Source organism: Carassius gibelio, chromosome B5 (genome assembly GCF_023724105.1).
Source record: "Carassius gibelio isolate Cgi1373 ecotype wild population from Czech Republic chromosome B5, carGib1.2-hapl.c, whole genome shotgun sequence".
Taxonomy (NCBI): Eukaryota; Metazoa; Chordata; class Actinopteri; order Cypriniformes; family Cyprinidae; genus Carassius; species Carassius gibelio.
The window spans coordinates 14,470,579-14,497,948 of NC_068400.1; the positions used below are offsets into that span (position 1 = coordinate 14,470,579).

General features: G+C 36.2%; 1 protein-coding gene across 1 annotated transcript; it reads right to left on the reverse strand.

Annotated features, from left to right (window-relative positions):
- Positions 1-3,922: 3,922 nt before the first annotated feature.
- LOC127958124 (cytosolic arginine sensor for mTORC1 subunit 1) lies at positions 3,923-26,542 on the reverse strand. The gene is made up of 9 exons (XM_052556915.1): positions 26,011-26,542; positions 17,150-17,220; positions 14,989-15,182; positions 11,596-11,731; positions 10,333-10,456; positions 9,887-9,997; positions 9,699-9,781; positions 8,375-8,469; positions 3,923-6,875 (listed from the first exon to the last, which is right to left on the reverse strand). Exons 1-9 carry the CDS (start codon positions 26,121-26,123, stop codon positions 6,807-6,809), a joined length of 996 nt encoding a protein of 331 aa, XP_052412875.1. The 5' UTR covers positions 26,124-26,542; the 3' UTR covers positions 3,923-6,806.
- Between the last annotated feature and the right edge of the window lie 828 nt (positions 26,543-27,370).

The following is a 27,370-nucleotide window of genomic DNA, read 5'->3' on the forward strand; positions in this document are numbered from 1 at the left end:
TCCGCTGGTGTTGGTCCATTGAGTTTTTTGAAAACCAAAGTCACTGTACCCATTTACAAGGACATTTTGAAGCACTTCATGCTTCCTTCTGCTGACCAGCTTTTTGAAGATGCTAATTTCATTTTCCAGCAGGATTTGGCACCTGCCCACACTGCCAAAAGCACCAAAAGTTGGTTAAATGACCATGGTGTTGGTGTACTTGATTGGCCAGCAAACTCACCAGACCTAGCCAAAATCATCACAATTAAAAGTACCAAAGACTTAAATTACTTTAGTCTGTGTGCACTGACTTTCACAATTTGAGTTGAATTACTGAAATAAATGAATTTTTCCTCGACATTCTTAATTGAGAAGCACCTGTACATGTATATGGTACAGATACTTTCGCCACAGATACTGCATGTTATTAAAAATGACAAGGTAGATTTGCAAAGGTTCTACAAGAAAAAATTTAAATAGGGCTATAATTCCCCTAATATTCTGATATTTCTATTACAGGGCTTTGACTGAGTGGAATGTGTTATAGCTACAGTACCACAGTGGGTTGTTTTCCTTCCTCCACAGCTAGAGTAGGAAACCTGGGGCCTGTTAAATAAAACAAGTTTACCCAATAAGCCAGGCTTATTTCAGTTAGTCTGATTTATTTTGAACCAATCAGATGAAAATAAGTCAGACTAACTGAAATAAACCTGGTTTATTTGGTAAACTTGTTTCATGAAACAGGCCATTGCTCCTTTCTGCATTAAGTACTCCCTTGTGTGGTAGAAATGGGTAATTCACAAACACATATCTGAATCCTCAGTGAAGTGAAGTGAAGTATGGTGACCCATACTCAGAATTTGTGCTCTGCATTTAACCCATCCGAAATGCACACACACCCGGAGCAGTGGGCAGCCATTTATGCGCCCGGAGAGCAGTTGGGGGTTCGATGCCTTGCTCAAGGGCACCTAAGTCGTGGTATTGAAGGTGGAGAGAGAGCTGTTCATGCACTACCCCCACCCACAATTCTGTCCAGCCCGAGACTAGAACTCACAACCCTTCGATTGGGAGTCCAACCCTCTAACCATTAGGCCACGACTTCCCCCACCATATCGTTATCAGTCTGTATGCTGATAACGCAGTGGCATCATCACAGCATCACACTCCCTTTTGATGAAATGAACAGAGCTAATCATGAGACAGGAAGGTGTTCAAACAATGTTTTTATTCAGTCTGTTGTCATATCCTGCCCACAAACGCTTCATGCTCAGGTCAGAGGACTTTTCTATGCAACTAATGCAAACGTATGGCTTTGTGTCATAGACAAGCTGTGATGAAAATTGGCAGATAAAGTTAGTTGGAGATGGGTATACTTTTCAATGACCTGTATAAAAAATGTACCTTTTGCATCATAAACTTTTCCATTACTTATCTTTGTCTTTAAATGGATAGTCATGAAATAAAATGTATTTTATTACAGTTATAATTATTATTCTATAACAGACAAGACATTTTAATGGACAAAGTGTATTTTTAAAGAGAATGTTTTACATAGTCAAGTTCGTATTTTTTATATTTTACATTTAAGGATTAAGGGGGGGGGGGGGGGGGGGGGGTGAAATGCTATTTCATGCATACTGAGTTCTTTACACTGTTAAAGAGTTGGATTCCCATGCTAAACATGGACAAAGTTTCAAAAATTAATTTGTATGTTTGAAGGATTATTTCTGTTCCAAAAATACTCCTTCCGGTTTGTCACAAGTTTAAGAAAGTTTTTTTTCGAGTATGGCTCTGTGTGATGCTAGATGGAGCGGAATTTCCTTATATGGGTCCTGAGGCACTTCTGCCGGAAGAGCGCGCGCTCCCGTATAGCAGAGCACTGAGAGCACAACAGGCATTCAGTGATCAGAGCGAGAGCGTCGCAAAATGTCACAAAAGAAGTGTATTTTTGGTTGCCAGGGCAAGACAACCCTGCACAGATTACCAAAAGAGAAACAGCATTAAGGGATCAGTGGATGGAGTTTATTTTTACAGAGCATCAACGGAGTTGTGCAAGTGTTTGTGTTTGTTCCCAGCATTTCGAAGATGCTTGTTTTACAAACAAGGTCCAGTTTGACGACGGATTTGCGTATCGTTTATTTCTTAAGGATAATGCAGTCCCAACGAAAAAGGGTCACGATCGTGTATTGGGACCGCAGGCGGTGAGTAAAACTGCTTCAAATATCTCTGCCTCCTTGTTAGTGCGTCCGCCTCCCATGCCGAGACCCGGGTTCGAGCCCCGCTCGGAGCGAGTCGTTGCTGCTGCTGCTCTCGTTCAGTTTCAGCCTCTGGATCTGATTCTGGATCATAAATATTCGCTGAATCTGACTGTTAGCCATGTTTTGTTTTGTTTGGTTTTTTCCTCACGGTGTCACAGCTTCCAAACGCTCTCAACGCAAAAGCCTACTCGCGCTTGTGATTCTTTAGCTCCGCCCACACGTCACGCCTCCAGTCGGTCGTGTTTTTCCGGGAAAAATCGGTACAGACTATCTTTCTCTTATGAATATAATAAAACTAAAGACTTTTTGGAGTTATGAAGGATGCAGTACTACTCTATAGGTACTCAAGATTAACAGGATATTGAGTGAAAACGAGCATTTCACCCCCCCTTTAAGTGAACTAGATATCTGCAACAAGGAGTCAGTGAAGTTAGATCTATGTGCATCTTTATTAATACACAATCAGAGTCAGACTCAATGCTCAATCTGCAAGTAATCTGCAATGTAGGCAAGGCAAAATCATTAACAGAGTCCAGGAAAAAGGTTAGGGCAGGCAGCAAACAGAGCACAGAGTAAATCCACAAGGCAGGCAGCATCAAAAAGGCAGACAGCAAACGATCCGGAAAGAAACAACAGGCCAGGTAGGCAACAGAGAATCAAACAGGGAAATAATGCTCAGAAATGTTAGCAGTAGCAAAATAAGAATTTGCGATGAAGGCTGGGAGAGAGTGGTTTAAATAGTTCAGGAAATGACTGACACCTGTGCAGGTGATCAGCCTCAAGCATGGGTTAAAAGCACAGCATTATAATGATGAGGATAATTATTTATATTATTATATATTAAAAAAGAGAAAACAGTTAAAGTATGTTTATGATATTTGTGATCATTGAAAGTTAATGCTTTTTTCATGAACATATGTGTCATCAATTTCAGTGATTATTATTTTGTTTTACAGCTATAATCAACTAATTCCACACGCTGCCTAAATAAATAACGTTCCCTGATTTAAATCACGATCTGACTCAATTTAATAATATTGGCTTTGGGTGTTGGAAAATAATTATTTTAATACGTCACAATTTTCATTATCAGGGTGTAAACTCATGTCACTGGCTGCTGTTGTCTTTCTTCAAGCTTCACTCCCACATCTCTTTCATAGCTTTTCTCTTACAGGAAAATAGACCAAAAATAATTAGGACTTAAGCAATACACAATTTATTTTCCATTATGGCTGTACAGAATGATGTCCCTTCCAGTAATACCACCTGCAATGACCAAATTTAAAATGCTAATTCCTTCCAAATGACTTACAATACACATTGAATAAGTAGTATAAGTCGTCAAACTCACTTTTCATGTCTGTTGTGTATGTGTTTTATGTACACACAAACACACACGCACACATATATAAAAAAATGTGTGTGTGTGAATTTATTTAAAACAAAAAAAAACAAATGGATGATTGAGGGAGGAAAAAAATGTCCAGTACCTATTTGTCATACATTATAATTATAACATTTTTATACAAAAAACAGGTTTTATTAATTGTATTAAAATGTTACTAAACAGGCATATTAAAATTATGCGCTTCTCAGAACTAAATGTAACAATATTTTTTCAATTGTTGCGACTGCATGCATGGCCATTTAAACACATTTTAAAATAAAATAAATGCCAGAAAACATTATTTATATAGTAGTTTAATGAACAAGCAGCACAGTTACAAACAAGGCATGTAATTCCTTTGACACTGTATAAAATGTACCAAAAAGGACTTCAGATAAATGCATCTATCTACAAAAAGCAAAAAATAACAAATGCTCAGAATCATAACGGACTCATTTTGAAAAAAAAAAAAAAAAAGTATGCACCAGTAACCTTGTTCTTTGTTGATATTGATAGAAATTAGATAAAATAAACATGAAAATAGCTCCTTAATGGCTGTGGAATTGCATTAACAAAAGTTATTTTTAAAATACAATTTTGATACCATGATCTCATAAAGCACTTTTATTGTTATGCTGCACTGGTGCCCTGAAATATAGATTGACTATATAAAGGAAAAATGTTAACCAAAAAATAAAAAATAAGTGTTAGAAAATGCACAAAGTCAGACACAGAAATTAACCCTAATTATTAAGCTAATATTTTGCATGTGGATGCTAGTGTTTCTGTCTGTTTCAGCATTTCTTCTGAAAGCATTGAGCTTATTTGTAACAAAGATATATTTCTCTCTTTAAAAAAAAAAAAAAAAAAAAAAAGTTTCATTCATACACCAGTTCTGATTAACATATTTGGAAAAAGTCATTTTTGGGCTGCTCAATAATAAAACGTAGCTGAGGTTAAGTGTTTATTACGAAATAATTTCTTTAATTTTTTATACTACTTAAATATTTGTGCTTGGTTCACTAGTAGTGAATTAATAAAAGGTCAAAAAAGTGTAAGGCCACATCGGAGCTGGGCATGTTTTAGAATTAGCAAAGGCAGAAATGTCTCAAGAGTCGTCAAACCTACCGATGTCATTAGGCATACAGCTGTGCAAGAGGCATTTCCTAGATCACACTGTTGATCAGTCGAGAGTGACGCTAACCTGACCTCAATGAAACTCATAATTATTATCCATTTGTGGGCAAACTGCCACATCAAAAGATCAAAAAATTAGGTTTCTCAATAATGGGTAAATCTCACCAAAAAAACTAAAACAAATTACACTGTTATGTCCTTTTACTTTTGAGTACTTTTAAATGTAGGTTAGAATTATTCCTCCTTTTGATTCTCACTACTGTAATACAATCATTTTTTGTAATGTAAAGACAAAAACACTGATATGCAGCAAGTATAATAGAATGTGTAGATACTTTCCTATAATGTTAAAAAAATTATAATAATTTTCAAATAATTATGTAATTTTAGATTTTCATTTCCTTTAAAGAACACTTCAACCCAACAATTTACTCAGACTCGGGCCATCCAAGATGAAGATGAGTTTGTTTCATTATCAGAACAGATGTGGAGAACATTATTCAATCACTCGTTCACTAATGGATCCTCTACAGTGAATGGGTGCCGTCAGAATGCAAGTCCAAACAGCTGATAAAAACATTACAGTAATCATGTGGATTATTGTGATGTTTTTATCAGCTCTTTGGGTTCTGAATCTGACAGCATCCATTCACTGTAGAGGATCCATTAGTGAGGTAATGCTGAAAATCTATTCTGAACAAACAAAAAAAACAAAAGCCTTAGATATCTACGCCCTATGGAAGCCAGTTTCCACTACTGAATAAATAATAAAAAAGCAATTGTGACTTTTTATCTCACTATTCACTATTGCGTGATACAAACTCGCAACTGCGAATTAAAAGTCATAGTTGTGAGATAAAAGCTCGCAATTCTGAGAAATAGAATAGGGTCATATAAACTCAGTCTTCTAACTTTATAACACGCAACTGCGACTTTATGTATAATCAGATATAAACTCACAATTCTGAAAACATATCAGTCCCCCCCCACACACACACAAAATTGCATGTAAACATGCAAGTATTTAATCAAGCAATTTTGACTTTATAACTCACAATTGTCAGAACTGTGAGAAAAAAAAGTCATAATTGCGAGATATAAAGTTACAATGGTAAGAAAAGAAGTCAGAATTGCGATAATTGCATTTATATTGCAACTGTGACTAAATCTCGCAATTCTAACTTCAGAACTCACAGTTGAAAGTTTATATCTCACAATTCTGTGAAAAAAAGTCACAATAACCCATTTAATAAAATTGTATTCATTCAGAAACGGGCTTCCAAAACACCCTCATCTTAGAGGGTGAGGAAATTTTAAACAAATTTACATTACTACAGAACTTCGTTGTTAGGGTAAATGTGAGCTGGATATGTTCTTGAGAGATTCACTCAACTAGGTGTAGACGTAATTTGAAAAGATCAAACTTAAGAGTATGACTGCGGTATTTGCGAGAAATGTTTGAAATGCTGATTCCAAAGTGATCCAAGTTTCTACTGCCAGTAAGTGCTTTTCTAAGTGCAATGTTTCAATGACACCAAAAGTTGCTACAACAATACATTTCTTTTGCTTGGCCTCAAAGAGGGTTACTTAAGAAGAAAAAAAAAACTGATTCTGACAATACTGGAAGACGTCTGTGTACAATACTCAAAGTAATAATGACTTCTGCAGAACAAACTGTATTATCATTAACCCCTGAAATAAAGAAATAAACGTCCAAAACTGATAATAACGTCCTCTCATCTTCCAATTCAATTAAGAAAAAAGTGCTTCAAATAATCAAGCATTAACTTGCTGCAAAAATGTCCTTTCAAATCATGTAAATACACTGATTCTCAGCAACTGCATATAATCAGCACTGCTGCTTCTGCAAAAGCAAAACAGTTTTCTGAGTTTAGCTCTCAAATGCTTTGCCTGAAGCACCTCTGGTTATGGTAAGACAGTCTTGTGGAGTAATACTGCGTGTTAGTGGCTCAAATAAGATCTACCATCCACCGCTAAGGACTTTTTGAACCCTTTCCAAGCTGACGATGCATTCAAAAGCAGCCTCAACTGGATATATCCTTCCTCTGAGCTTGAAGCATCTCGGTCACACTCACTATGTCTTCTTCTGGCACCTGGGACAAAAAAAGATGTAAGTTTAGATGACACAAAAACACAAGTTAGAGTACGTCCCATCCAAATATGCACTATTTTTTTGTCACATGCTGTCAGCTGAACAACACACACTGGTATGAAGAGTTTTGTGGGATGGGCGTAAACAGAGATGCATCATCTCATACTCACATGGATCAGCTCAGACCGATAACGGTTCATGAGACGGATGCATGAATGTGTGCAGAGGTATTTATGGACAGACACAAAAATGCATGCATGGAGCTACTACATATTTTCTAATTTTATACGAGGTTTCTCATGCAAATCCATTCCTAAACAGTATTTCTAAACAGTATTTTAACAATTAAAATGTCGACACATATGCCTTAAACACAATTTTTGCAGCATGATCCTGAATAATACAAAACTAATAATATTACGAATATTTAATTGATATAAAAACTGTATTATAATTATTATTAGTATTAATATCATAACAAAAAATTAACAAAATAAATACATTTGCATAAAACAACACAAAATAATAATAATTCAACACAATTTCATGATAATATTTCTTCTAAATATAATTTTAAACTATTTCAATAATAAAAAAATATTTTGTAAGTATTTGTGACACAGCAGACAAACAGTAGGGGTAAAAAAAAGGTAGAGAAACAGAAACAGATGAAGTTCATGAGAAAGTAGCACAAGTTTGAATAAGTCAACAGGTATGAAGCATTCTTTGTGCTTCCTCTTTTACAGTAAGGTCATGTGAAGACTCGGTTCTGGTGCTGGGGACTTACAAGGATTACATCATTGCCATGCCTTAAATATATATATATATATATAGCAATTCTGCATATGGTTTATTCAAGTTTGTGTGGAAAAAACTATTTGAACTGCGAAACAATAATAAAAAAAAAGCACAAAAATATTTGGCTTTTCATGCACATTGTTATGATTCACCAATCAGAAGCAAGTATTCCAGAGAGACTTGTATGACATCATTAGATTATCATTATAATTTAATATTAAAATATGCTGAGTAAGAAAAACTTAACTTACTCAATGGGGAACCAAACTGTTTCTACTTAAATAATTGATTTCCAGGATAAAAGGAAAGGAATAGGAAGCAAGGACAACCAGATGATCTGATTTCACATGACAGCAGACGGTTTCGGCGAAAATCGTCCAATCAGTTCATATTTAGAAATTCTTCCGTTTCCTGTTTAATAGGCAACCATTTGCCCATCTATCCTCCTCAGTATATCACAAATGACTCAAATGTACTAAATATAAATGTGGTAGACTCCTAACCTCTACAGACTGAATGCCAGCAGATCATTATCGCAAAATAAGCGCACACAGGGTGATCAGGGACTTTTATTACCTTGATCCTGGGTATCCACTGCCCTTGATGTGGTTTTCGCAGTACATAATTAACGCCCTGTCAACTGCTACACAGAGCTAAAATGTTATATGTGTGTAAAACAAAAAGAGGGGCAAAATGACTTACCAGAGCATGATCAAAGCTGAAGGTGCTAATGTAATAGGCTGATATATCACTGTCTGCAAGAGGCTGAGAGATCTGAGCGACAATCCCACATTCATCTGAAAAAGACAGAGATAACGGCTAATAAGTGGGAGAGATGACTTTCTCATTTAATCTGATGTGTTTGTGTGAACTCCTCTATCACGCAGCTGAACGGATTTCACTATTGTATGGATTAGTGATCGGATTAGACAGGAAAATATTATTATTTTAATTATATTGTTGATATATACAGTACATATGCATCCTAACTGCAACAGAACAGCATAAGTGACTGGTTTTGAATGCTATATATAGTCAGCACAGCAGTTATGTGACAAAACAAAAAAATTGTAGGCCAGGAATTCCCAAACTTTTTTATCAGCCGAACCTCTGTGAAGTAAAATATTTACTTGATGTCTCCCTTGAATCAAGTTATTTCAATAATTTAATAATAACAACATTTGCATGTCCATGGTTATCTAATGTTGGTTAATGGTCACATGGTAAGCATGTAAACAAATAAAACATGTAATCTTTTTTAATAAGTGTTTTGATCCTTTCTTCGTGACTCTAGAAATACCAAAAGTACATAAAATCACACACAAATATTGGTTATTCAGTCATTTTATTGAAATGAAATGACCTTTTATTAATCTAATTCTAAATAATAGAATTAAATGATTAGAATAAGGAAAACATTACATGGAAATAATATGAATAACACATTAAATATAAGATAATATGAATATTTAAATAAATTAAGTACTGAGTAACATGAATTAGGGTTACAGGAAAACTTTAAGCACTGATTTACTGTTCTTAACATGATAAGTACATGTACATTTACATTTTACATTTAATCATTTAGCAGACACTTTTATCCAAAGTGACTTACAAATGTGACGTTGTAACAGACTTACATGTGATCTTGTAACCTTAAAAGATCTAATTTTTTATTGATACCTTGTAATGCTGAACAAATTGTAAGTATATTTAGAATTCTATTTTCTAGATTTATTTATGGCATGTTATGCCTTATTTTGGATAGAGCAATATAGGTCAACAGGAAGTGAAGTGGGTGAGAGAGAGGGGGATGGGATCGGGTAAGATCTGCGAGCCGGGACTCGACCTCTGGACACCTGAAGTGAAATGATGCTGTACGTCTACCCAAGAGCTTATTGTTTTTTATTTTATTTTTTTATTACTGAGCTTATTGCAATATATTTTGGCATGGCTAAATGACACATGCTGCATTCAAATGACCAAAAGAAAGTGGTGAAAGAAGATGATGGTGAAAGAAGCTCACCGAAGCCCAGAGGCTGCCCTCCTATTCTTGCCATCCTCCAGAGCTCACCAGAGGAGCTGGTGAACAGAAGATCAGCGGGGAATCTGACACACACACACACACACACACACACACACAGTTCATATTTAAATCTGCAATTTGCAAAGCTATGATGTGATGATCTGTCCACTACTCTGTGAGGGTCTTACTGTCTCTGTGCTTCTGTGTCCATCACCAAAGACACATATCCATCAATCAGAGAAAAAGAGAAGAACTTGATACATTCCATGTCTTGATCAACACTGGCGCCCTCTTTAGGACTGCAGGAGAAAAACAAACATACTTTTTGACTTGTCACTTGTTACATTTGAACATGCATAGGGAAATAACTGCACATGCACACACACTAAAAAATATTTTTAATTGCAAATTCTAAGATACATTCTGAATTAGAATTACCTGTTTTACCTCTTACTTCTTCCTACTGAGTAAACAAATCGTATAATAAAGCGACATAGTTCATCCCATCTTTCCCCTAATGTGTGATAAACTGTGAACTGGACTCCTTTTAGTGGCAGTGAAATATTAAAACAGTATTGTTCAGCTAAGGGTGTTGCTGATGAGATGCAGACAGCATCACTGCACGAGCTCATACCTGTTAGAGTAAAACAGAACATCTATGAGGGTGGTGGCGATCGCTGGCAGTGTGTCCGGATCCAAGCTCATCACACAAAACTGATTCTTTGGAATAAGCACCGGATGAACCGTTGCATGTGGAACTGAACGTGCGCATACACATACACACACACACACACACACACACACACACACACGCACGCACACACAAAATAACACATTAAAATGGGAAAAACAATACTATTTCTTGGAGTTCTAAAATTTATTTTGTGCATGAGTTGGTATTGAATTTAATAATGTGTCAGTGCAAAACACTAAATTTTTTATTTATTTAAGAATTAACATTTATTCAGCAAGGATACATTGGACTGTAGTAACATATTGTTGCAAAAAAAAAAAAATAATAAATGCTGTTCATCTATGAACTTTCTATTCATTAAAGAATCCTGGGAAATAATATGACTTTCAAAACTGATAATAATAATAGAAGAAACAACTTTTCCATTTTTGACTACATAGTTGTCGTTTGAATGTACTGTAGTCTAAGTAATGATGCTGAAAATTCTGATTTGATCACATAAATATTTTTTAATACATTCGAATAGAAAATGTCTATTTTAAATAGTAATAATATAATACAGCATTGCTCTTTTTACTGTATTTTAATTACCGTATTTTCCGGACTATAAGTCACACTTTTTTTCATAGTTTGGCTGGTCCTGTGACTTATTTATCAAAATTTAACATGAACCAAGAGAAATGAACCAAGATAAAACATTACCGTCTACAGCCACGAGAGGGCGCTCTATGCTTCTCAGTGCTCCTGTAGCCTACCCCTGAAAACATTAACTGAAAACAACTGAAAACTATTGTGTACAATTGTGCACCGTTAGCTGAATAACTTGCCTTTCCAGATTACCATTATCGGTTCTTGGTATTGGATTTTATTAAATAAATTAAGGTAATATTTCAGTTATCAGTTTTCAGTTGTTTTCAGTTAATGTTTTCAGGGGTAGGTTACAGGAGCACTGGGCAGCATAGAGCGCCCTCTCGCGGCTGTAGACGGTAATGTTTTCTCTTGGTTCTTGGTTCTAAATAAATGCGACTTATAGTCCAGTGCGACTTCTATATGTTTTTTTTTCCTTGTCATGACGTATTTTTGGACTGATGCGTCTTATACTTAGGTGCGACTAATAGTCCGAAAAATAAAAAATATATATGCAGCCTTGGAGAAACATTTATGTAGTGTACATTATATGCCTTTCTTTCACTGCGGTCTCACCCTCTCTGCCGTTTCTCTGAAGGCCGTTGCAGGCGTCCTGACTGTGGACAGGCACTGACTCTCCTCCCTCCTCTCTGAAAATATTAAACTCCTCCACCAGTGTACCCACTACCACCGACAGGTCCTTCTCTCGCACCTACAACACAAACATCCCATTTTCAGGTGAATCTCAAAAAATTTGAGTATCATGGAAAGTGTCTTAATTTTTTGTAATTTAATTTAAAGAAGCAAACTTCGTTATATTCTAGATTCATTGCACACAAACTAAAATACTTCAAGAGTTGGCTAGTTTAGAACATGCCACCACAATCATGGGAAAGACTACTGACTTGACAGTTGTCCAGAAGACAATCATCAACACCCTCCACAAGGAGGGAAAGCCACAGAAGGTTAATGGCTGAAAGGGATGACTGTTCACAGAGTGCTGTATCAAAATATACTCATAGAAAGTTGACTGGAAAGAAAAAGTATGGTAGGAAAAGGTGCACAAGCAACAGGGATGACAGCCTTGGGAAGACTGTCAGGAAAAGCTGATCAAGAACTTGGGAGGGCTTCACAAGGAGTGGACTGAAACTGAAATCAATGCATCAAGAGTCACCACACTCAGACGTCTTTAGGAAAAGAGCTACAGCTGTCACATTCCTAGAACCAAGCCACTCCTGAACCATAACAAATCGTCAGAAGCATTTCACCTGGGGTAAGGAGAAGAAAACTGGACTGTTGCTCAGTGGTCCACAGTACTCTTTTCAAATGAAAGTTAATTTAGCATTTCACTTGGAAATCAAGGTCTGGAGTCTGGAGGAAGACTTGAGAGGCACAGAATCCAAGCTGCTTGAAGTCCAGTGTGAAGTTTCTGAAGTCAGAGATGATTTGGATGCCGTGACATCTGCTGGTGTTGGTCCACTGTGTTTTATTAAGTCCAAAGTCAATGCATCCATCTACCAGGAGATTTTGTAGCACTTTATGCTTCCATCTGCTAACAAACTTTATGGAGATGCTGATTTAATTTTGCAGCAGGACTTTAACACCTGCCCACAGTGCCAAAACCACTTCCAAGTGGTTTGCTGACCATAATATTACTGTGCTTGATTGGCCAGCCAACTCACCTGACCTGAATCTCACTGAGAATCTGTGGGGTATTGTGAAAAGGACGATAAGTAACATCTGACAAACAATACAGAGGAGCTGAAGTCCGCTAACAAAGCTACCTGGCCTTTGTGACGAGTCAGCTGCTGCCCCTAATTATCACTGGCACCCATCCGCCATACGCCGCCCTTCACCAGGCTCCCGACAGGAGTGGGTGTGTGAGAGAGGAGGGGCGCTGGATGATTTAGGGCTGGCGGCATGTGATGGGGCACACCTGAAGGAAATGGAGCCTCATCACCGCCGCTGTTTAAAAGCCCAACGCACCTCTCCTCAAGAGACCGGTCTCTTCCGCGTACATGCACACTGGTTTTCCTCGTGGGTTCAGGAAGGGTGCTTTGAGGGACTCCTGCACCGCCAGAGATGTGAGCTGCCAGAAACGCGGTATGGAAGAGAACTGCACCCGTTTACATGGCCATCGGTCCAAGATGCCGGGCCCTCTATCCCCAGCAAGCGCTGCAGATGACGAGAAGGATGCGGCCGCTAGAACAAGCCGCCGCCCCTCGCACCCAGACCAAGAGGGGAGCGCGTGCGGCTGCTGGACTTCGCCCCTTACCTGGACCTTTCCTCGATGAACATTGCCCGACCCACACGAATCCCACACCACCTGATTGTTTTGGACACTTTTCCCCTTTGGACACTTTATTTCCATGTTTTGCTTTATTTTCTGTTAATAAAAGCCTCTCCGAGGCCTGACGCCACCCCCACTCTGTCTGTCATTTTCTCCTCCCGCCACAGCTTCAATAACACCTCAGCAGTGCCACAGGATGGTCGCCTCCATGCTACACCAAATGTTTTTATTTTCCTAAGCTGGAAGTCATAACCATCAGAATTAAAACAAAAAACTCTTGAAATACTTCAGTTTGTGTGTAATGAATCTTGAATATACAAGTTTTTTTTTTTTTTTTTAATTACAAAAAATAAAGCACTCTTTCTAATTTTCTAATTTATTCTAATTTTTTGAGATGCATCTGTAACATGTTAATAACATACATTTCTATACAAATCACCTAACGGTACTGCCTTGGGGGATGGGGGTTCATGTTTGTTCTGTACTTTTATATTTTTCTGTAGTTTTTATTTTTGTTAGCAGCACAAATGCAATTCAATAATCAAACCGTTAAGAATGTATTTTCTGTAAAGTTCGGACTTTGGATCCAAGAAATATTCAATTAGTCAGTTTTATTTATTTTATTTAAGTTATTTAATCTTTTTTTTTTTTTTTTTTTTAACAAACAAAACTTTATGCAAATTCAACAAGCAGTCTAGAAAGACAAAATAAAAGTTTTTAAACAAGGATAAAAATAGATTATGTCCCACAGAGCTCTATATGTATTGGCAAAACTGTAAACCACTGCCCTTGAAAATATAATGCACAAAGGCCAATCAACTTTAAACAACTTTCATTGCACATCTACCAACTTATTAAAAACAAAAGTGTCATAAAAATGGAAAACATTTACAACAAGCATGTGTTTGATGTTAGCACGTTCATGCTGTGATTTCCTTAATACTTTGAGACTGTTCTGTGTCTCTAAGTTCAGAGAAATATCTGCCAGCTCCACATCTGTTTGTTGCTTTCTTTGCTTAAACACAACACAAAGCTAGTTTTAACAAAGAAATTAAATAAAAACAACATGAAATTAAGAAAATAACACTGCTGTACTTATGTCATATCAGAATTACCATAAATATCAAATTCTCGCAAGATAAAAAAGGCTGTTCATGGTTTCAACAAACTCTTAAAAAAAAAAAAAAGATTATTCAGGATTTTAGCATGAACATAAACTAACTGCATAAAATACTATGGTTTTTCATTACAGTGTTATTTTTTTATTTTATTTTATTTATTTTTTTGTATTATATTGCAGCTTACATGTATTTTAAGTAGTGGCTTTTTTTCTTCGTTTTAGTTATCTATAGCAACCCCTAATTCACTGACGCAATACTTCCAGCATTCAGGGTTGCCAGGTGTTCACAACAAAACCTAGCCAATTGCTTCTCAAAACTAGCCCAAATCTATCCCAATCGCATTTCGAGTGGGTCTCCCATAAAACATAACCTTCCAGGGTGTAAAATACACGTTATTGTGGTCACAACAGTGTTAAAGTATCCCACTTCTGCTGGAAAACTGTGGACTTGGCACACTGCCATTATCGCCACAGTTTACACACCTCCAAGTATTTCTAGAAATGTTGCTGAAGAAATGTAGCTTAAATTATATATAAGAAACACAGCAGACTCACTTACCAGAATAAAGTCAGTTTGATAGGTGGAGAGCATGAAGACGGACACATGTTGCTCGGCCAATGGAGCGATAACAGATTTGGCAATCTTGGTGACGCCGACGGCTTGTGAGCTGCTGGAGGCATTGCCATTGGAGACTACATTGAGCGGGAGCCAAGTGGAGCCCTCCACCTGTAAGTGTTCAGACGGCTGGAGCTCTGGAGAAAGAGAATGTGATGGAGGACATACAGAAGACTGTGTCAATATATAAATATACCTATTTTAAAACATTTCCTTTTCCTTAACACTAACAAATCCGGAGTCTATAATTATTCACAGAATTACAGCAGAAAGTTGCAAACGTCTTTGTAGGCGGGCTTGTCATTTTGAGATTATAAGAGTTTAGAAGTTAACAGGGTCATTCTATAATCCATTAACACCATTAACTCAAATCATACGTTTTGGACATGTACATTTTCATATCAGAACACCTGCAAACGTACACTGTATCCAAAAATCCAAAACGGTTTCTACATAGCTGTTTTGACCTTCCTGTGGATTATGAGAAGAGGAAAGCGGTTTTTGCTCTAGAGTCGCAGGGGTTTGACAGCGTAGAGGAAACAGCTGTTTGGGTCAGAGGCAGTGGACCGGGCTACAGAGAGCCTCTACAAAAACAGCCTTGGACTCAATGTACCGTCACACCTGTCCTCTGATCTTTTTAAGGCTCAACAACAAGGACTTTTTTTTTTCTTTCTGCCTGTCTGTTCAGGAAAGTAGTTCAGATTTGTATTCGCCCTGCCAATAATTTCACAAAAAAAAAAAAAAGAAAAGAAAAAAAAAAAGAAACATGAGTCAGTATAAAAAAAGTTTGGGTTCAGTCAGATTTTAATGCATCTGACAGTAAGTGTATGCATAAAAATGACAAAATATATATTAAAAAAAAAAATCAGCAGCAAAACAGTTTTCAACTCAACTGTGATAATAATAAGTAGTGTTAATAATGTTACTTGAGCAACAAATCGGCATATTAAAATTATTTCACAAAAATATGTGATTAATATAATTAAATAAATGCAGCATTAGAAAACCACATCTTAACAGTCTCCAAATTTTAGAATAATATTATATAGTGTTGTCAAAAGACCGGGTACTTCGGTACCAAGTTGGTACTAAAATATTTTAAATGTGACAGTACCAGGTTTCTTTAAGTACCGGTGGTACAGAGTACCCGGTCACCCCTGTTCTTGACGCATACAGCGATATGATTTCCATATACCAGAAAACGCAGACAGAATCTCAAAATTCAGTCATGAAAATGAAACTTACATTTTAATATGGACAGTCATGGAATTTGTCAAAGTTAGCATAAATTAATCAAATCAAATCTCCATATGGACCAGTATCTGTAAATGTTAAGCCGCAAAAGTTGGTTGAAATATGAATCCTGCATGTTCTGCGTGTGTCTGTGTGAATGAATGAATGGTTTGTTTACTACATAGACTGAAGCGCGTGACACTGGCAGTAATTTCAGCATATGCCGTCTCAATGAGGACATAAATACATAAACAACATCAGCAGAACTGTTCTGAATCACTTCACTAACATTTTACCATTTCATTTGAGTAAAACCATTTAATTAGCATATTTTTGTGTTTTGGTTTAGTACCGAAATTGTTACCGAGAACCATGGATTTTCACCGGTATCGGTACTGAATACTGAAATTTTGGTACCGTGACAAGACTTATGTATATATATTTAATTTAGGCTTACTTAACACAAAAGCTGTTTTGTTAAGAAAAAAATTAAATAAATATATATATATATATATATATAGAAATACATACAGAATAAAAAAATAATTATATTATATAATAAATTCTTATATATTATATATATATATACCATGTCTTGATCAAGCATGTCAAATTTCCATATTTTCACATGTCAGTGCTGATTCAAGGTAAAAATAAATTAAATAAGGGGTAATTCATATTGTTGGCAATTCATTTTACCAAGCAAGTATGCAAGAAGAATGTCAAACATTAGATTATAAATCTCTGGGAACAGGTGTATGGTGACAACATAACTAAAAATAAAATGATATAATTCCCAGCATATTCCATGACAATGTGTGTCATTATCAACTTAACACAAGCAGTTCATGTGTGTGATTGTGTCTTTTACCTTTAAATCCCTCCTCATCCAGGACAACGGTGTAATTTTCCGGAGTCTCTGTGAGACTGAAAAATTTGCATCTGTGAGACACAGAGAAAAGTCACAGGAGAGAGGGAAAATAAACAGAGGGAGATAGAAAGAAACAAAACCAAACAGACACATCAGACGATGCATAATGAACAAAAACAATGGCAGATTGTTGTAGAGAGTGTTCCAGCAGGGAGGCATGGGATGGAGAGAAAAAACACGTCAAGCCCCTCTGCAGAAAAAGTGAATGTCATTTTCTCTTTCACTTGAACTTGGAGCTAACATCTGAAATCCATTCATATGGCTCTGCATTCCGGCTTGTTGCGATTGATAAATTTGAGGTGCTTGATGTGCATGTTAAAAAGGGAAAAGTTAGTGTGAATTGGTTTCTTCAAAACATGGTTTGACCCAAATTCTTTAGGAGCCAGTCCAGGAACCCAGAACAACATGCTCCACTTCATTCATTCTGATCTATTGTCTAAGAGACGCAGAGCTGAGAAGCAGCAGCAAATGAGAATCATGGGAAAATAACTGTTGAGCAGTTTGTGCAAATGAATTCCAAACTGGTTTACTTCATTTCATCTATCAGCATCAAAAGGACTAAAACAATCATAAAACACAATAATACTGATTAGTTATGTATCATGGATCATGCAGTCTAATTAGATTAATTAATAGGCTAATAACAGATATACGCTACTTTTCAAAAGTTTAGGGTTGGTGAGATTTTAATGTTTTTAATAAAGTCTCTTCTACTCACCAAGGCTGCATTTATTTGATCAAGAAATATAGTTACATTTTCTCAGCGCAACACAATCTGCAACACAGCAACTGGGCACATCAAACCAAGGGCCGACCAGAAGGAAAATAATACATCCCCACCCTCAGGGCTACCTCAGCAAAGCAGCATTGTGTCAGCTAGTCTCACACTTCCTAACAACATCTAGAGCTCCCAGGGTTCAACTTCCTGTAAGCGCTCCAAAGCCTTCTGGAAAACTGAGAAATATAGGAGTGGTGTTAAACCAACATCCTCCAGAATTGTGAGAAAAGGGAGAGAACTAGGTTCACTATATAAGTGCACCCTATTCCTAGTCCAAAAATTTCTGTAAAGAAAAAATTAGGTGAGAAAATAAAAATGTAAGTCGTTATTTACCAATAAATCTTTGTCAACTCTAACTGTCCTAGTTTTTGTGAAAAAAAAAAAGAAATAGTAAACAAAAAAATTGAAGTGCACTGGTAAAAAAAAAAAAAAAAAAAAAAGAAACAATAAATCTAGCTTTGCTATGGTTGTTTGTAAAATTTGGCAAAATTTTAGTAGTAATAATAATTATTATTATAAACTACTATTTAGGGATATGCCGGTATCAAATTTTCCTGTTGCGATTAATTGCAAATACTTTTATCAATGTATATGGTACTATCATGGTATTGGAATTTAGTTTTGAAAAAGTGGCCATAATAGAGTAGGCCTATAACAGGTTAAGTAACTTTTTCTTATAACAAAAATAAATTAATGTTAAAATACAATAAAGCAATACAGAAAAATAAAATTAAGCTTTACACAGATTAAAGTGTTAAAGAACTATAAAGACCAATTGGTATCACTTTACATTAAGACCTCATTAGTTAACCATTAACATTAACAAAGCAATAGCTACATTTGGTACAGAAGTTTTTCTTTGTTAAAAAATACAAGTCTTAAAGATTTAGTTCACCCAAAAATGCAAATTATGTCATTAATGACTCATCCTCATGTCGTTCCAAACCCGTAATGCTGCGTTGACACCAAACGCGAATAGCGTCAAAAATGTGAGTCTACTGCGTCTAGTTTGCCGCTTGAGCATTTTGAATGCATCCGCGTGTCTAGAGCGAAATAGACGCGCGTAGAAAGCAAGAGTCTGAATCAAACTTGACGCGCGTCTGAGGCGAAATCCGCTTCTTGTGGGAGGGGCAAGTGCTAGGCGGTTGTCTGTTTGCATGATGGCTGAGTTGATCGAGCACTGGGGTCTTTTCCACTTTTTCCTGCACAAGTTTTCTGAATAAACACATTATCTTGGTGGCAAAAAGTATCTGCAGGCTATATTGGGGGGAAAATAGTTGTAAAAAACGGCGGGAAGGCAGTGGGTCGATAAACTTGTACGTGACTCAAAAGTTAAATGTGTATTTACAACACACTCTTCCAAGTGAGTGTGTTCATCTTCAGTTCTCTCTTCACAGCAGTTCAGTCAGTGTACTGTTTGTAGAGATGTTCCGATACCCTTTTTCTCTTCCCGATACCGATTCCGATACCTGGGCTCAGGGTATCGGCCGATACCGAGTACTGATCCGATACCTGGGTGTGTATCTGTATATACAGCTGTATATACTACTAGCCCTGTGTAAATTGCTAGAATTCTTTTTATGGTGTGCTTCAGACAGATCCCTCAATAAAACATGAACAAATACATGGTGAACTACTGTATTTATTACAGTATTTTTATTATCTAACATGAATTTGACAGTATTATTTATTTTCATATGCAAAAAAGAACTTCAAATGCAGCCAAAAATCTAACACCGCAAACTAAAAAAGGTATTTAAGTTTTACAATATAACTGTATAAAAAAACTGCAACAAATAAGTCTAGGAATATAAAAAAAGATCTATTAATCAGATAATCTCTTTACAACAAAACAAGTAAAAAACAAGCAACCATCTAGGCATAATTATTATTATTATAGAGACGTATTATTATTACTGTAGGCTACAACAGTAGCTTTATATATTGTCAATTTACTCATGTAAACCAAACATTTATTTTAATGGGCTGCCATGAAGATCTTTGAGTGTCTGTGTTTATGATATGACAGTATTCTCAAATGAAACGGTAAATTCTCATGAAGTGACGGTTTATGCGTTCGTGTCCTCATGACACACAGCAGAGACTACAAAACAGCGAGCTCTCGCGCATCTGTGCCAGTCACCCACAGAGATGTAGATTTTGCGGGAGTAATATTTAAATAGTATTTTGCAGTTTAATATTCACAGACACTAGTATATATTCGGCTACTGTCTGGAGCCCTGCGCTTTGACTTACACGGAAGCGACTGAACGCAGCTGCCGGTACTGAATATACTTGAGAGTCTGTAACTACCGGTACTACAGAGACATACTGCTAACCACTGATCTATAATATAGAAGCGGCTTCACTGTCTTTTGGCAGTTTAGAATGTGATGAGTGATCCAGTCATACATAGATCAGGGCTGCTAACGCGTTTTCATTTCTTCTTCGCTGCTCTAAACAGGGGTTGCTTGTGGCAACACAGCACAACTTCCTGTGTTTTCAATGCATTTTGAGCAGCGAAGAAGAACCGTGCAGCAGTTAGGCAAAGCTTGCGGTCATAACTAGGTATTTTTTAAGAAAATGGTATCGGATCGGTATATGGGTTCATGTACTCGCCGATGCCGATGCCAGAATTTGTTGTGGTATCGGAGATATTTCCGATACTAGTATCGGAATCGGAACAACTCTAACTGTTTGATTACATAAATTACTCTGGGATATTGGTTTGTTTGAACTCAGAGGGAGTTTCAGCCACATTAAATAAATGAACAGCTTAAGTCATTTGTGGATTAATGCGTATTGGAGACGCGAACCGTTTAAAATGATTCAGTTCGATTTGGTGAACTGGTTCAAAAAAATCCGGTTACATCGAATGATTCGTTTGCGAACCGGATATCATAAACTGCTTTGTTTTGTACTCTCTCTCACAACAGACACGGAAGAGAAGAAAATGCTGAATAAAGTCATAGTTTTTGCTATTTTTGACCAAAATGTATTTTCGATGCTTCAACAAATTCTAACTGACCCTCTGATGTCACATTGACTACTTTGATGATGTTTTTAATTACCTTTCTGGACATGGACAGTATACCGTATATACATTTTCAATGGAGGGACAGAAAGCTCCTGGACTAAATCTAAAATATCTTAAACTGTGTTCCGAAGATGAATGGAGGTCTTACGGGTTTGGAACCCATTAATGACATACTTTTCATTTTTGGGTGAACTAACCCTTTAATTTATGTTAGCTCATTAAATAACAGCTGCAACTTTAGATTTTAACAACGTGTTATTTAATATGGGAATACCTAAGATTAATGAATGTTCAGAAGAATTTTTAATTTCTAGTTTATTTTAATGAATTAACTCATGTTAACTAATGAAGTCCTTATGTAAAGTGTGAATGAACAATAAAGAATCAAAACACTTTCAAACTATATATAAAAGGCATGTTGTAAACTTTAAACTTAAAAAAAAAAAGTTTGAAAATAAATAGAAATAGCCAATTCAGTCTAAATATTTAAGTATTTGGTGCTTTGATGAACACCATAGCAAATCCACAAAATCTGAATTACTATTTAAAATTATTTAAATATGTTGTAGAAAGTAGCAGCTGCTTTATTTATGGGGTTTTCAGGGTAAGGGCTGCATTTTCTGCAGTTTGGCACCATCTGCCATCAGAGAGTGAATGTGCGTTCATTAAGCACATCTCTCACATGTTCCCCCATGTGCTTCTCATGCGTGCTTATTTACATCAGAGAGGCACATGCGCCTTTCAAGCAGCATACAGCGAGTTGTGCATTTTGACCAGTTGTTGGGAAAATTATTCTTAAAATGCATTCCAAATTCTTAATAATTTGTCATTTATAAATATTCACAGTATTTAGAACTGCCCACGATATATCACATTACCGCATACCAGCACGTCTACTACTATTACTAAAGTGACAAAAAAATATATTTCACAATAAAATAAAAAACTATAAGTAATATAATAATTTTATTTTACAACTATACATTTACAATACTAATGATGATTATTGTTTATTTTAATTTCTTATTTTTTTCAAATGTTAAACCATCAAACTTATTTTGACAGAAAACCACAGGGCGCCATATTATAATTTAGCATCTAGCTAAATAGCATCTAGCTAAAAAATGACCAAAGAGTTTCTATATTTTTCCCATTTAAAACTTGACTCTTCTGTAGTTACACAGTGTACTAAGACCGACAGAAAATGAAAAGTTGCGATTTTCTATGCTGATTTGTCTAGGAACATTCCGGTGTAATAATCAAGGAACTTTGCTGCCATACCATTGGTGCAGCAGGTGCAATGATATTACGCAGCACCTAAAAATGGGTTATTTAAAGTTACCTAGCTGGGACTATTTTTGGGCGCTGCATAATATCATACCCATGGTACGAGAGTATAGTTCCTAGTAGAGGTCGACCGATATATCGTCATGGTTATATGACATTTTTTAAATATCGGCATCGGTCAATACGTTTTTCTGCTTGGCCGATGTGTTTGAGGCAGGACTTTGATTTTGACGGCGCTAAAACGGCAGCGCCTTAGCGTGCACAATCCTCACACTCTCTCTTGGTCATTGTAGTTGTTAATAGTTCTGTCTAATATGGATAAAAGTCTGTCTAATAATCAGATAGAAAAGTTAAACAAAGTAATTAAAATGTATAAAAAAAGAATTATAACAATTGCTTTTATATAGAGAGGCCAACATTATAATACTTTCTTGTTTGCCATCAGTATTAAAGGGGGGGTGAAATGCTCGTTTTCACTCAATATCCTGTTAATCTTGAGTACCTATAGAGTAGTACTGCATCCTTCATAACTCCAAAAAGTCTTTAGTTTTATTATATTCATAAGAGAAAGATAGTCTGTACCGATTTTTCCCGGAAAAACACGACAGGCTGGAGGCGTGACGTGTGGGCGGAGCTAAAGAATCACGAGCGCGAGTAGGCTTTTGCGTTGAGAGCATTTGGAAGCTGTGACACAGATCCAGAGGCTGAAATTTAACAAGAGCAGCATCAGCAAACGACGTCTCTATGTGGTATGTACTAAACTGTATATATTTGCTTAGCGGTTTTGGAAAATGACTAAGTTCCACTTTATGTCGTCTTTTTTTTTTTTTTTTTTAAGCTGTACATGTGTAAAGTTCAGTTTGATGACAACATCGCATGTTGTTTACTTGGTAAAACAAGCATCTTCGAAATGCAGGGAACAAACAAAAACACTTGCACAACTGATGCTGATGCTCTGTAAAAATAAACTCCATCCACTGTTCCCTTAATGCTGTTTTTTTTTTTTTTTTGGTAATCTGTGCAGGGTTGTCTTGCCCTGGCAACCAAAAACACACTTCTGTGACATTTCGTGACGCTCTCGCTCTGATCAGGCTGTGCTCAGCCTCTCAGTGCTCTGCTATACAGGAGCGCGTGCTCTTCCGGCAGAAGTGTCCTCAGGACCCATATAAGGAAATTCCGCTCCATCTAACGTAACACAGAGCCATACTCAAAAAAAACTTTCCGAAACTTGTGACAAACCGGAAGAGGTTTTTTTGGAACAAAAATACTCCTTCAAACGTACAAATTAATTTTTGAAACTTTGTCCATGTTTAGCATGGGAATCCAACTCTTTAACAGTGTAAAAAACTCAGTATGCATAAAATAGCATTTCACCCCCCCTTTAAGCAAATATTAATTTAAAAAAAAGCACATTGTCATATTCCGTGGGTTTTAGTACACAATGTAACTACAGAAGAGTCAAGTTTTAAATAGGAGAAATATAGAAACTCTTTGGTCATTTTTGAGTGAGATGCTAACGGTCTAATCAGATTCAATGATTTAAGATAAACTAAGCTAAAGGTGCTAACGCCAGACCCAGAGATCGACTGAATAGATTAGAAAACGGTAAAACTGTTTAACTCTAGGGGAGTTGAAAAATGAGCCTATTTATAAAAAAAAAAATTATAATAAATAAAAATGGAGTGTGCCTTTTAGAAGATCATATAGGCCTATCTACGTATAATATTTATTCTGAAATAGTTTATATTGTTGTTTTTTCCAAAATATATTGAAGAATCATGATTTGCTGGTAAAAAAAATTTGTAAAAAAAATAACGCAGATTTAACATTTCATGTCCACACAGTCCGTGAATGAATCATTCTCAGAGTAAGATCTTTTTTAATGACTCATAAAACCATTCTGAATAACTTTTGAATAAAAGTTTTCTGAATAGAACTGTGATCAGAGTTCACCTCAAGTTTTATGACTTTAATAGTGCTTTTTTTCAAAATATCTCCTTTTTAGTTCAAGATAAAAACCAAAGTCATACAGGTTTATGACAACAATGATGCAAAAACAGACATAATTTTAATTTTTGGAGTGAGTCAAAGCAAACAGATGCAGTTATAACATTCCCAGATGAGATCTTGTTGTGTTTGTGCGAGCATGCCTTATGACCTTTAAAAAGCATATCTCTTCCAAAAGCAAAATTTTGTCACCAATTACACTCTTAACATGACACATTCAGCTGCTTGGGGTCACGATATCAAAACTGACATGTACAATTTGAATATGCTCATGCATGAAGAGTATTTGAGAGCTACAGTGGAAATAAAGATTTTCAGTGAAAAACAACATGCATTTCAGTCTGTTCCTCACTCAAAAGATATCCTATCATTTCAGACAACTTTGAACATAGTAGTTCTCACAAGGTGAGTAAATTAAGACAATTTATGTTTGGGTGAATCATTTTTTAATTTTTGTATTATAAGATTAAAAAATAAAAGTTAATTTAAGCATTTGGACGTGATATGGTCCACTCTGGAACATTATCAGTCAGTAGCATTCAAGGTTCTAGAAAGTTCAACAAGATATGCCTGAATGAACCAAGGCAATATGTGGGAATATGTGGGAATCCAGTCCTGAAAGGCATTAAAGCATATCATAAAATGAACCGAAGTCACACACTGCTCCATAAAAAATACTTTCTTCAGCTATATTTTATTGGCTATATCTGAGTTTATGTAACAATTAGAGAGACACACAAAGGCACAAAAGTTGCACAGACATCTGCATTTACCAATGACACTAGATCTTTTCTTAGACCGACCGAAGATTGTTGCAGTGAATCCTTCCAACTCATGCTCACGTTTTGCTTAGTGGACATATGAAGTCATCTGTCCTTAACTAGTATGGACATGTCCCACTAACTTTTAGTTTTAAACTTTTGTTTTTGTATGTAAAACATTACTGGCTACTAACAATTTAAATCCTAACATGAGTTTATTAATGACCAGTTATATCTATAGCGATGGGCCAATAAATTATGATATAATGTCAACATAGAATTTAATGTCAGCAAATTGGGCAGACAGAAAATTACTTTAATACCTATATTTACCAAAAACGCAACTTGCTGATATTTAGTTTTTACCTAATGAAAAGTAATCCATACTTTTTTTAATTTGTGGATTATTTTGGGGGGCGCTGTACAGTATATGCGATTAAAAAGTTCAACTTTGTCATCCGAGTGTTTTTGTCATTTTCTATTTTGTCCCATGTTATCGTACAGGCAGTGAATTTCAACTATGTGCTACTTTTCACCTGTAAAGATTGAAGATAGAATAAAACTTAAATGTACGGGATGTTATGTGTGGCTAAAAATGTTGTCTAGCCAGGTAGTCAGCTGCCTAGGTTTTTCAAATCATAGTTAAGCGCAAGAAATGACTCCATTTCATGAAAAAAGATTTTGCTTTTATTACAGTTTCGAGTGTTATTTTAAGAAGAATGTAAAGGCCCCAAGTGCATGATCTGACTTTCTTTAGTCATTTTAAATTTCTTCAAACCACCCAAAACAGGGTGAGGCTCTTACTTCGCAGTTGAAAACATTGTAAACAAGTTACGCTATGTGCTTGACCTGCTGTCTTAATAAGAGACATTGCTCCATCAAACGCGTAAAAACATGTTTGCAAACTCATGAAGGCGTTGACCGCTCTTACCTCGTCCTGTTTCGGAGAAATATCAGCTTGATTAGGGGATGTGTGTACTGCTGAAGTCCCGTTTTGCTTATGGAAGTGACCCTTAATTTGTGGTCCAAGATGTGCAGATCCATCGTTTTCTATTCCTCCAGGAAGACGTCGTGAAAATGTGTTCTGTGCAGTGCAGGTGGGCGCGTTAAATAACACAGCGCGAGAACCGCCTATGTGATGTTACATACCCCTGTGCTACCAAAACGCTTCATCGTGCCCTGTGCACGTTGTTGCAAGAGACTCATTCGATGTAATAATTCGATTCGAGAACTAAAATGCTGTTTACAATGAGGCTTACAGTTGCCTTCCTCCAGGGGACGTTTGGAGCCGCTAAACTAATTTGAGTTCGCATATTATCGATATGCGAAGATTTTTTAGACTCTATAATAACTCATGTCCAATAATTAACATAGTTATATATTAAACGAATTTTTTTCTGTAAAATATAAACAAAGTCTAAATGAAGTAATCACAAGAGTTCGTGATAAGGCGAATCTGAACAGCGTTGAGTAAAGTATCAGACATCACGTGACAACGCCTTTTTATAGTTCGTTTCAGCAAATATTAAAGGAAGTAATTTACACCAGAAAATGGCACGGGGAAACTGACAAAAACATTGATTGTAATTCGGAGATTATTAATTTAATCCATCGAATCTGAAAACATATGCGTCACGAAGCCACACCCACTTTGGAACTCACCATTTCACGCTTATTGCCATTCTACCAGGTCATTTTTTTCTACACGAATGGTTCGACAGCAGGCGGCCAAGTTGTCACCTTTTTATCTTTTTATACAGTCTATGGTTGTCACACGCCCCCCAGCTTTTAAAGAGACAGAAATATCTAAGATGAGTCTGTTTCACGAATGCAACCACTCAAGAGGGTCAACTGTTAGTTTGATGACTGAAAATATATCTGTATTTAAATAAGACCTTAGTTACATCAAATCATCCAAATAATGTTTTTGGCACATACAGTATGCAATACCATTACCATCAAATAAATGGGATAGTTCACCCAAAAATGAAAATTATTTCATTAATTACTCACCTTCATGTCATTGCAAGACGTCCGTTCATCTTCAGAACACAAATTGAGATATGTTTATGAATTCTGAGAGCTTTCTGACCCTCCAACGGTCCTACCACGATCAAGGCCAAGAAACGTAGTAGGGAAAGACATTGTTACAATATTTCATGTTACATCTGTGGTTTTTCTCATCTGTAATTTTATGAAGCTACGAGAATACGGTTTGTGCGCAAAGAAAACAAAATTGAATTTTATTCAACAATTTGCCTCCTCACCCTGGTGCCATTTTGCAGAGTATC

Excerpts from the sequence above, each read along its gene's own strand:
- LOC127958124 (XM_052556915.1), bottom strand. The coding sequence starts at position 26,123 with ATGGATCTGCACATCTTGGACCACAAATTAAGGGTCACTTCCATAAGC. Across the intron at positions 17,221-26,010 it reads TTTCTCCGAAACAGGACGAG|ATGCAAATTTTTCAGTCTCA; the intron begins GTAAGAGCGGTC and ends TGTGTCTCACAG. Across the intron at positions 6,876-8,374 it reads TCAGCTTTGATCATGCTCTG|GTGCCAGAAGAAGACATAGT; the intron begins GTAAGTCATTTT and ends TTTTTGTCCCAG.